General features: G+C 41.0%; 1 protein-coding gene across 1 annotated transcript; it reads right to left on the minus strand.

Moving 5' to 3' along the window:
* Positions 1-474: 474 nt before the first annotated feature.
* On the minus strand, positions 475-8,575 carry LOC120993583 (gastrula zinc finger protein XlCGF71.1-like). Its single transcript, XM_040422057.1, has 3 exons — positions 8,462-8,575; positions 8,117-8,329; positions 475-858 (listed from the first exon to the last, which is right to left on the minus strand). The coding sequence occupies exons 1-3, from the start codon at positions 8,573-8,575 to the stop codon at positions 475-477; spliced, it is 711 nt and encodes a 236-aa protein (XP_040277991.1).
* Positions 8,576-12,307: the final 3,732 nt, after the last annotated feature.

Here is a 12,307-nt window from a genome sequence, read left to right on the forward strand (position 1 = left end):
TTAGTCTGTTTGTAGGCCCCCAGGCTTTATTGTGATTTAGATGGCATATTCTCTAGCCACCAGGTGTTTACACGACAGGGTGTCTTTCATGAGGACTTTTGCAGTCTCTGGCTGTATTGCCATTTGCTGTTTTTTCATGTCATTTATTTTTGTGGGCTCACCTTTAAAATCCATTATCATATAATACAACTGATGAATTTTCTGACTGTATGCACGTTACTTGTATTTAATGGTCTGTATTATGCCAGGATGGTGTTTTTGCTGTTCCCCACCCTCATTTTTTAATGGTACTATAAACATTATTTAATATGCAATAATTAAGTATTTTTTCATAAATTGGATGTTTATGAGCTTCAGTTTTTTCAGTTTTTAGCTTCTTATTATGACGTACAGTTACATTATAATAAGTGAAGGGGATAAAAGCCCAGACAATCCCTTTAATTTACAGCCAAAGAATTTCCCACATTTTGTATATTAAATAGGCTTCTCTCCTGTGTGAATTTTCAGGTGTCTCACAAAACTTGATTTCTCACTAAACCACTTCCCACATTCTGAGCATGAAAATGGCTTCTCTCCTGTGTGAGTTTTCTGATGTCGAATAAGATGTGATTTCTGACTAAAACACTTTTCACATTCGGGACATGAAAATCCCTTCTCTCCTGTGTGAATTCTCTGATGTTGCACAAGAATTGTTTTCTGACTAAAACACTTCCCACATTCAGAACATGAAAATCCCTTCTCTCCTGTGTGAATTCTCTGATGTTGCACAAGAATTGTTTTCTGACTGAAACATTTCCCACATTCCAGACATGGAAATGGCCGCTCTCCTGTGTGAATTCTCTGATGTTGCACAAGACTTAATTTAGTTAGCTGAAAGTACTAGCTTCAAGTACTACATTAAGTACTAGTAAAGAGATATTGCAGCAGACTGAAGAGATTCAAGAGATACTGCAAGAGATTGGCTTAGAGTCTCCAACTGGCTCATCTGTGTTGTTTTTGCTGATCATTGATTGAGAAGAGGTAAGGAATTCGGTCAGCTGTTTGCTATTGTGCGTTTGCTAATGAGCCTAGCTCACTAAGGTGTTACATTTGTTGCTGGGGAGGAGTTTGGGAAGGAGTGTGTGTATATATAGAGACAGACTCATTAGCTGGCCTAATTCATTAGCTGAAAGTACTAGCTTCAAGTACTACATTAAGTACTAGTAAAGAGATATTGCAGTACTAGTAAAGAGATCTCTTTACTAGTACATTAAGTACTAGTAAAGAGATATTGCAGTACTAGTAAAGAGATCTCTTTACTAGTACATTAAGTACTAGTAAAGAGATATTGCAGGAGATAGTCAGGAGGTAGGCTGGAAGGTGGAAACAATACAAAAAAAAAAAGGTAAGATTTGTTTGATTTAAAGTTACAAATTTATTTTTTAATTTTTTTATTTTTTTCTCCTCTTTAAAATGGCAGACTTGGTTCAGTGCAGGAATTGTTGTGCATTTATTTCATGTTCCACTCTTTGGAGATTCGGATGCTGTCAGATCTGTAGACAGTTCTCCTTACTGCAGCAGGAAATTGCATTTTTGAAAGCTGAAATATTTAAATTATCTGTTAAACAAACTCCAGCTAGGACTGCTGCAATGCCACTGCCACAGAGGACCCCCAGAAATGGCAGATGGGTTAATGTAGGTTCTGGAAGTCTTAGAGTGGTGGATAGAAGACATGTCCCACAGTCGGTGGTTCTCCATAATTCATTTGCAGCACCAGGGCCGGCGTCATAACCCGGCATCCCCGGGCAAGTGCCGGGGCCCAATGCTCCTGAGGGGGCCCGCTGAGCTGCTATGAGCACTTCCATCAATACAGATGGGAGCTCTCACTGCTGTCATTTCACATACGCAGTACCCCTCTGGTGGGCCCTCTGAGCTGCAGAGACTCAGAACACGCCCCCTCTACACAGGACACGCCCCCTCTACACAGGACACGCTGCCTGAGGAGAGAGACCGCACGGCTGGAGCAGAGAAGTGTGGAGACAGTCTGTGAGTGAGTCTGCACTGTGACTGTCTCTTCTCTGTGGGACAGAAGGAAAGGGGGGGACACTGCTGCTTCATTCTATTTAGTTGTGTTACTGTTTTATTAAGCTGATTGCCTCCATGACACCTGCCCCCCCCCCATATCCTGTCCTATATCACCCTTATGGAGCCCCTGCTGTCTCCTTTCCTCCCTCATGTATCCAGAGCTCCTGTCCCACCCTCCTATCTCCTATCGCTGCCCTGCACAGACCTCCTGCCACTACTTGTATGAATCCCCCTCAGAGCCCCTTCAACCTACTTGCTGTGTCCACCCCTCCTGTCCATCCAGGGCCCCGGGCCCCTGTCTCACTCCTCTGCCTCTCATTATGGTGGCATCTGAACCGCATTCACCATAAGGACCTTCTAACATCACAGGGTCATGTGACTGTGCCCCCCACCCCGTACTGTGCCCCTTTATACCCTGCATTGTGCCCTCTTACCACACTCTGTGCAGTGCCCATAGTCATTCCCTGTACTGTGCCCTCTTATACCCTTTTATCCGGTCACTGTATGGTGGTTTTATCCTTGTATGGCGGTGTTATCACTATATGGCGGTGTTATCACTATATGGCGGTGGTATCCAATAACTGGATGGCCATAACTGTATCCCTTTCTGCCCACACCACTTTTTTTAGACCTGGCATGAGCGGGAAAAGATACAGATTGCGGTGTTAAGGACCTTTGCGCCACATCTGTGTCAGAAATACGCCTAATATAGACGTATTTCTATATAATAAATGACCCCCTAATCGTATGATTATTCGGGGGGTGGGGCTAATATCTTTATATTATATAGATTCTAGTGTACTATACTGCGCCCTGTATTTTCCAGTAGAAAATGATCCTTGGGAAGCACAGTCCTCATCCCTGACCACCAGGACCAGGCAGCGCTCTGTCAGTACATGGCGGCCTCCCCTCTCCTCCATGCTGCTCCGCTGTGTACTGGGGCTTATTCTGACACTAGGGCTGGGTTCACATCACATTTTTGACATCCATTTAATGCATACTGAAAATGTATGCATTGACAGATGCCTCAGACTGATGCCGTACAGTGGCGTCCGTTCACCATACAGTTCCATGGTAGAAAAACATATACGTTAACGTATGCATTTTTTACTTGACTCTGCAGGATACAAAAACGTGGAGTGCTGCACATGTGTATACATCAAACCAATAGGAAAAACGTAATGTGAACACACATTGGGGGGGAGGGGGGCGTACTAAATTTTGCTGTGGGGCCCAGTCAGTTCTAGCTCCATCACTGCACAGCTCCTTCTCTCCTCCAGGCCTGGCTCACTGCTGCAGCGGGCCGCCGTAGAGAAGGAGCGCAGGGAGCTGCGGTTAGTGAATGACAGGACCACCAGCTCCCCTGCAATGATAGGTATGTGAGGGGGCCACTGGGGGGTCATTCATCACACTGTGAGGGTCCCTTACACAGTATAATGACTCCCAGTGCCCCCCATTTAGTATAATGATCCCCATTGACCCTCCATTTAGCATAATGACCACCAGATCCCCCATTAAATATAATAACCCCTCGTGCCCCCTCCATACAGTATAACCCCCAGTGTGGGGGCGACTGGGGGTCATTATTCTGAATGGAGGGTCACTGTGGGGTCATTATACTGTGAGGGCCCTTTACATACTATAATGACCCCCAGTGTCCCCCATTTAGTATAATGATCACCAATGACCCTCCATTCAGTATAATGACCCCCAGAGCCCCCTCCATACAGTATTCCCCCCGTGTGGGGGCTACTGGGGGTCATTCAGGGCCGGCTCCAGGTTCATGTGGGGAGCTGGGAGCTGCGGTTAGTGAATGACAGGACCACCAGCTCCCCTGCAATGATAGGTATGTGAGGGGGCCACTGGGGGGTCATTCATCACACTGTGAGGGTCCCTTACACAGTATAATGACTCCCAGTGCCCCCCATTTAGTATAATGATCCCCATTGACCCTCCATTTAGCATAATGACCACCAGAGCCCCCATTAAATATAATAACCCATCGTGCCCCCTCTATACAGTATAACCCCCAGTGTGGGGGCGACTGGGGGTCATTATTCTGAATGGAGGGCCACTGTGGGGTCATTATACTGTGAGGGCCCTTTACATAGTATAATGACCCCCAGTGTCCCCCATTTAGTAATGATCACCAATGACCCTCCATTCAGTATAAATACCCCCAGAGCCCCCTCCATACAGTATTCCCCCAGTGTGGGGGCTACTGGGGGTCATTATTCTAAATGGGGACGACTGGGGGTTATTATTCTGAATGCAGGGCCACAGGTGGTCATTATACAGTGGGGGGTGGGGGGAATTGGGGGTTCATTATACTGTGTGAAGGGCCACTAGTAGTCATTATACTGTATAGGGGCCACTGGGGGTCATTATACCGTGTAGGAGCCACAGGGGGACATGTCAATGTAAAAAAATGCCTCATGGGGGCCCACTGGGATTTATCGCCCAAGGGCCCACATGAACCTGGAGCCGGCCCTGTGCAGCACTCTCAGAATGTAAGGACAACATGGATATGGACTCAAGCACAGAGGGTGAGAAACCATCGACTCCTATGTCTAATGTATGCAACAAAAAAGATAAAGTGAAGTCTCAAAGGATGCAGCTGTTGCTGGGTGATTCAATCATAAGAAGTGTGGAGCTTAAATAAAATGGTTTTGTGAGATGTCTCCCTGGGGCTACTGCTAGAAGAGATAGAAGACGTATTATTAATATTGTTAAGCAAGCAAAGCAGGAAGGGGACGTGGATGTTCTTGTCCATCTAGGGACAAATGACCTGGCTTGCAATGAAGTGTCAGAGGTGAAAAAATCTTTTATCACACTTGGTAATGACGTACAGGATTTTGCATCCACCATTTCATTTTCTGAAGTTCTGCCTGTGCATAATGTTCAGAATGATAGGCAGAGGCGCATAAAGGAGTTCAACATATGGCTTGGAAAATGGTGTCAAGAGCAAGGATTTGGCTTTGTTTCTCATGATAGCTCTACTTGGAATAGAAAGGAACTGTACAAAAAAGATGGTTTGCATCTTTCTCTCAAAGGAACAAATGTACTTAGTGAACAACTCCAAGAATTTGCGAAAGAGTATTTAAACTAGGAAGGGGGGGCAAAAGAGTGAAAATAAAAGAGTCCAATTGCCCCCCGAAACAATGCCAGAACAGGCCAGAAGCACTGAGGTTAAGAAATGATAAGCTCAGAGTCCTGTCTACAAATGCTCGCAGTTTAGGTAAAAAAAATCAATGAACTTGGGTCAATAATGGCATCTGAGAATGTAGATTTAGTGGCTGTTACGGAGACATGGTTTAATGAAAGAAATGACTGGGACATAACCATACCAGGGTACTCTTTATACAGAAGAGACAGAGAAGGCAAGAAAGGAGGAGGAGTGGCCCTGTATGTGAAAGATAGCATTAAATCTAACCTAATACAAGTTGGTGAGGCCAACATAGAGTCAGTTTGGGTTACGTTGCAGTTTGCTAACCATGCAGTAACTCGTGTAGGTGTGATATATAGACCACCTGGTCAAGTTAAAGAACTAGATGATCTACTAGTTGAAGAAATAGCTAAAATGACAATGAAAGGAGAAGTTATCATTATGGGAGATTTCAATCTTCCAGATATAAACTGGAAAACCAAAATAGCAAGTTCTACCAGGAGTACAGATATTCTAAATTCCCTACTGGGGTTATCTCTACAACAAGTGGTTGAGGAGCCAACCCGGAGGGAGGCCATTTTGGATTTGGTATTCACAAACGGGGATTCGGTATATGATGTCATTGTAGGCGAAACCTTGGGATCTAGTGATCACCAGTCAGTGTGGTTTAATATAAGAACTGTGAAAGAGTCCCACCACACAAAAACAAAAGTTTTAGATTTTAGAAAAACAGACTTTTCAAAAATGAAATTAGTCATAAATGAGTCCTTATCAGACTGGAACGGATTACATGGAGTCCAGGAGAAATGGGACTACTTAAAAGGTGCATTATTGAAGGCAACAGAAAATTGCATTAGACTCGTCAGTAAAAGCAAAAAAAGGAGGAGACCAATGTGGTACTCAGCAGAAGTGGCCCAAATCATTAAAAATAAAAAGCTAGCATTTTGTAATTATAAAAAAACCCAGAGCAATGAAGATAAGGAAATCTACAAGATTAGGCAGAGAGAGGCCAAGCAAGTTATAAGAACTTCTAAAGCGCAGGCAGAAGAAAAACTAGCTCAGTCTATGAAAAAAGGGGATAAGACATTCTTCAGATATATAAATGAAAAAAGGAAATTAAAACAAGGAATAACTAAATTAAAAACAAAGGACGGAAGGTATGTAGAAGAGAATAAAGGGCTAGCCGACTGCCTTAATGAATACTTCTGTTCAGTTTTTACAAAAGAAAAAGGAGAAGGACCTCCACTAGAAAGAATGACTATTAAATCGTTTGATGCATGTATCTTTACAGAGGAAGATGTTCTAAGTTTGCTGTCTAAGGTGAAGACAGATAAGTCACAGGGGCCTGATGAGATACACCCAAAATTATTAAAAGAGCTTAGTGGTGAGCTGGCAAAACCGTTAACAGATTTATTTAACCAATCATTAGTAACAGGAGTCGTCCCGGAAGATTGGAAATTGGCAAATGTCGTGCCCATTCACAAGAAAGGTAGTAGGGAGGAATCGAGCAACTATAGACCAGTGAGTCTGACATCAATAGTAGGCAAATTAATGGAAACCCTATTAAAGGATAGGATTGTGGAACATCTAAAATCCCATGGATTGCAAGATGAAAAACAACATGGGTTTACTTCAGGGAGATCATGTCAAACAAATCTTATAGATTTTTTTGACTGGGTGAATAAAATAATAGACGGTGGAGGTGCAGTAGACATCGCATATCTAGATTTTAGTAAGGCTTTTGACACTGTCCCACATAGAAGACTTATCAATAAACTGCAGTCATTGAGCATGGACTCCCATATTGTTGAGTGGATTAGGCAGTGGCTGAGTGACAGACAACAGAGGGTTGTAGTCAATGGAGAACATTCAAAACAAGGTAATGTTACCAGTGGGGTTCCACAGGGATCTGTACTGGGACCGATTTTGTTTAATATCTTCATAAGTGATATTGCAAAAGGCCTCGCTGGTAAGGTTTGTCTTTTTGCTGATGACACAAAGATATGTAACAGGGTTGATTTTCCTGGAGGGAAACGCCAAATGGAAAAGGATTTAGGAAAACTAGAAGAATGGTCAGAACTCTGGCAACTGAAATTTAATGTGGATAAGTGCAAGATAATGCACCTGGGGCGTAAAAACCCAAGGGCAGAATATAGAATATTTGACACAGTCCTGACCTCAGTATCTGAGGAAAGGGATTTAGGAGTAATTATTTCAGAAGACTTAAAGGTGGGAAGACAATGTAATAGAGCAGCACGAAATGCCAGCAGAATGCTTGGATGTATAGGCAGAGGTATAAGCAGTAGAAAGAGTGAAGTGCTTATGCCGCTGTACAGAACACTGGTGAGACCTCACTTGGAGTATTGTGCGCAGTACTGGAGGCCATATCTCCAGAAGGATATAGATACTCTAGAGAGAGTTCAGAGAAGAGCTACTAAACTAGTACATGGATTGCAGGATAAAACTTACCAGGAAAGGTTAAAGGACCTTAATATGTATAGCTTGGAAGAAAGAAGAGACAGAGGGGATATGATAGAAACTTTTAAATACATAAAGGGAATCAACTCGGTAAAGGAAGAGAGCATATTTAAAAGAAGAAAAACTACCACAAGAGGACACCGTTTTAAATTAGAGGGGCAAAGGTTTAAAAGTAATATAAGGAAGTATTACTTTACTGAGAGAGTAGTGGATGCATGGAATAGCCTTCCTGCAGAAGTGGTAGCTGCAAATACAGTGAAGGGGTTTAAGCATGCATGGGATAGGCATAAGGCCATCCTTCATATAAGATAGGGCCGGGGGCTATCCATAGTATTCAGTATATTGGGCAGACTAGATGGGCCAAATGGTTCTTATCTGCCGACACATTCTATGTTTCTATGTTTCTATGTTTCTATGATTAAAACATTTCCCACATTCTGAACATGAATATGGCTGCTCCCCAGTATGAGTTCTTAGGTGTATCTTAAGATAATCTTGACTCTTAAAACACTTCCCACATTCCAAACATGAAAATGGCTTCTCTCCTGTGTGAGTTTTCTGATGTTTAACAAGATGTGATTTCCGACTAAAACAGTTCCCGCATTCTGAACATGAAAATGGCTTCTCCCCTGTGTGAGTTTTCTGATGTTCAACAAGATGTGATTTCTGCCAAAAACACTTCAAACATTCTGAACATGAATATGGCTTCTCTCCTGTGTGATTTCTCTGATTTTCAGCAACACTTGATATCACATTAAAAGTTTTTTCTCTTTCAGAACATGACGGTTCATCTTTATGAATTTCATTGTGTACAGAAAGATTTGCATTATTTTCAAAATCTTTTCCATATTCAGAATTTGCAGACATCTCACTCAGATTGTGTCCAGTTCTATTAGTGCTAATTTGGGATTGATTACCTTCTATTTCATAAGAAGGAGATAGAATTAGATGACCATGGGAGCCTTTTATCCGGTCTTCACCTGGAGAAAGAAAAATATTATAAGATAAAAGGTTCTCTTTTTCCTCGAGTTCAGGAAATGTTTTTTACAGCACAAATGAATTTATTAAGTTATTACGTGAAGTTTCGTGAGACTTCGCAAAGCAATAACTTTGGCTCAACGGAGCCAATGCTCCGTACCGTATTAGAACGACGTATTATGCGAATCGACTTCGGATGTTTCATCTGAAGTCGATTCGTTCATCCCTATACACAACATTTACCGCAGCCAGTACGCCAGAGCAACCAATGTGAGGAAACATGGCCACTCGTGTCACAGTGAACAACACGATGACACTACCATTATAAAAAATGAGAGGAATCTGGTAATACAATTATAATAAAGTAATATGTCAGTATTCTCTATCATTTTATTTAATTAATTGTGGGAGATGAGGAGTTACAGATTGGTACATGGATCCCAACAGCCCCTAGAGACTGGCACATGGACCCAGGTGGAGAAGTGAGGCTTTGACACATATTTCTTATGGTAAAATCTATAGAATCTGTTTTCTGATTTGCATTACACATTTTATATCAGGTTAATTCAAATATTTAGAGAGGGCTCACCTGCTGCTCAGGCAATGAAAGGGTGCACCTACAAAAGGATTCACCCAATCCTTTAAAAAGATTTAAAGAACAGTTTAAAATAGTACGGCACACCACCACTTGATGTCACACGGGTAATTAATATAGAATATTTATTATAACATATACTGTTTAGGACATATACAATAAAATTACAATAAAATTACTAAAACATAAATACTACTAAAATATAGTCATCAATGATATAATCCGCTAAGTTATGAACACAAGTTGATATATTCGGCTGGACTGTAATCCTTCTTATGGGTTAATAACCTCAATATAATGTCTCGGGGAATACAGTTCAATCCAATAGTTAATTTCGATATTTATATGAGAGTCACTTGTATTTGTGTGAATTAACGCTGGATCGCGGTAATGCTGCCAAAAAAACGCTGCCCAATTCCAAGACTTATACCGGAGTGGTTTTACTCACTATTTTAGATGGTGCCGGTTTCCATATCACTCGTGGCGTCCCACGTGCAGTGAAAGTCTTTTATAGGCTGCGGCAAAGATAAATGAAGGGAAGACTTGCGGGATCCTCGGTGATTGTAGATTAGCTGGACCGTCTCGGAGGTCACCTGGAAGTATATACCTTCTGCGTCGTTTGTTCACAGTATGCAGTTCACAGAGAATAAACAGCAATAAGAGATAGAAGGCTCGGAACGCGAGCACGGAGTAGGAGATGTGATGGGAAGGGTGCCCACCAGGGGAAGTAGGAGACGTGATGGGGAAGTAGGAGACGTGATGGGCACCCTTCCCATCACGTCTCCTACTCCGTGCTCGCGTTCCGAGCCTTCTATCTCTTATTGCTGTTTTATGTATAAAATTTGAACAATTCAGTTTAGACATAAATTTTTACATATTTATATTTTTACCTTTTTTATATAATTATATGTGATCAGTGTGAAACTGTGGGGTATAACTAATGCGTAGCGGCATTGGTACAGACAGAGAATAAAAATACAGTGAAAACGCAATGTGAATATTACCGCACCAAAAAACCGCACATGTACCGCATGGCGGCTGATATATTCGTTTTTACTCTCTGTTTGCGATATCTAGAACATTTATAATATGAACCTTATAAAATAGTTAATCCACATGACACAAATACTATAGAATGTGGTATTTATATGGTTTTAAATTATGAGTCGGTTTTTATCTTTTATTTATTTTGATTTTGATTTTTCTTTACATTTTATAACATATGCGTAATATTATGTGATATATTGATTTAATATGCCTTTTAAATAAGTTTTAAACCAGAAACAAATGTTTAAATATATATATAGTTTGTCATCATGAACTTTAAAAGGAATCCACATCATTTCCTACAAAACGGCCCAAGCCAATCAATTAATTAAATCCACACCTGTATAGGTATATAAAGACATACCATTCTCATGGGAAATTTAACCACTGAAGAAGGAGCCGTAGTCTCCAAAACGCGTATGGTAATGAATCCATGATATAAAAATACAGATCTGAAGATCAATAAGCGCTTTAAAGAAGGGATCGGTGAATTTGTACCTTGCTGTAAAGAAAAGCTGAATATCCGTCTTTTTATGCTGAGTCCTCTATTTCCTGGTGAAAGTTAACCCTGCATACTGTGAACAAACGACGCAGAAGGTATATACTTCCAGGTGACCTCCGAGACTGTCCAGCTAATCTACAATCACCGAGGATCCCGCAAGTCTTCCCTTCATTTATCTTTGCTGCAGCCTATAAAAGACTTTCACTGCACGTGGGACGCCACGAGTGATATGGAAACCGGCACCATCTAAAATAGTAAGTAAAACCACTCCGGTATAAGTCTTGGAATTGGGCAGCGTTTTATCTGCGGCATTACCGCGATCCAGCGTTAATTCACACAAATACAAGTGACTCTCATATAAATATCGAAATTAACTATTGGATTGAACTGTATTCCCCGAGACATTATATTGAGGTTATTAACCCATAAGAAGGATTACAGTCCAGCCGAATATATCAACTTGTGTTCATAACTTAGCGGATTATATCATTGATGACTATATTTTAGTAATTTTATTGTATATGTCCTAAACAGTATATGTTATAATAAATATTCTATATTAATTACCCGTGTGACATCAAGTGGTGGTGTGCCGTACTATTTTAAACTGTTCTTTAAACATTTTATATCAGATAGGTCTAGTGCCAGGAATATGATGGAAAATAAATGAATTAATAATAATAGTAATAATAATCACCATCAGGCTCTTTTAACAATTTACTTTTCTCCTCCTTTTAATATAGTTCCAAACTCGAAGATTGTCCTCCAGTCGCTCATTTTCATAATAATGAATTTATTCAAGTCATAAGGACACAAAAAACCTTAAAGACATTCTGGACGGCTTTATGACACTTCTAAGCTTGTGTATAATAGCTGACTTTGGGGTGATATTTACTATATACTGTACTGACTGCTTTCTGTATAGAGACCTTTATTATATTATATGTACAGATATCTATAGAGGTGCTGGAAATAAAAGTGTCTACGGTGAAAATAACGTATTGACAAATCAGACACCAATTAAAGATTCCCCCTGTCAGTAATCTTCTTTTCTCCTATTATTGATGCTTTGGAGCGGTCCAGTGATGGCAGTCAGGATCGGTGATTGTCCGTGTTCCCGGCTCAGTTACATGTATGTACTATCACATGTATGGACACTGCGTGTACAATTACTTACACACTACTGTGCGGACAATCACCAGTCACTGCTGCCATCACTGAACCTCCAGGAAAGAGTTATTCCCATTGTAAGAATTTCCTCCCTCTTACTGGGTCTGAGTCTAAGGTTCAGGGAAAGAAATGAAATACAAGAAGAAGTGTAGAAAATGTGTATTGTAAATGGTGGAAAATCAGTGTCCAGTTATGATGGGAGTTATATGGAGATCTACATGGAGACATACACAGGAGACATTACAGAGACACATTGTCCTTATACACAGCACAGATTACAATATCTTATAATTCCTTCCACTTAAGC

The sequence above is a fragment of the Bufo bufo genome, chromosome 3 (assembly GCF_905171765.1).
Source record: "Bufo bufo chromosome 3, aBufBuf1.1, whole genome shotgun sequence".
Taxonomy (NCBI): domain Eukaryota; kingdom Metazoa; phylum Chordata; class Amphibia; order Anura; family Bufonidae; genus Bufo; species Bufo bufo.

What these genes read in the sequence shown, in the direction of transcription:
- LOC120993583 (XM_040422057.1), bottom strand. Translation starts at nt 8,575, where the DNA reads ATGTCTGCAAATTCTGAATATGGAAAAGATTTTGAAAATAATGCAAAT. An exon ending in AAAGAGAAAAAACTTTTAAT is followed by an intron (nt 8,330 to 8,461) that starts GTGATATCAAGT and finishes ACAGGGGAGAAG; the next exon opens with CCATTTTCATGTTCAGAATG. An exon ending in AATGTTTTAATCATAGAAAC is followed by an intron (nt 859 to 8,116) that starts ATAGAAACATAG and finishes CTAACTAAATTA; the next exon opens with AGTCTTGTGCAACATCAGAG.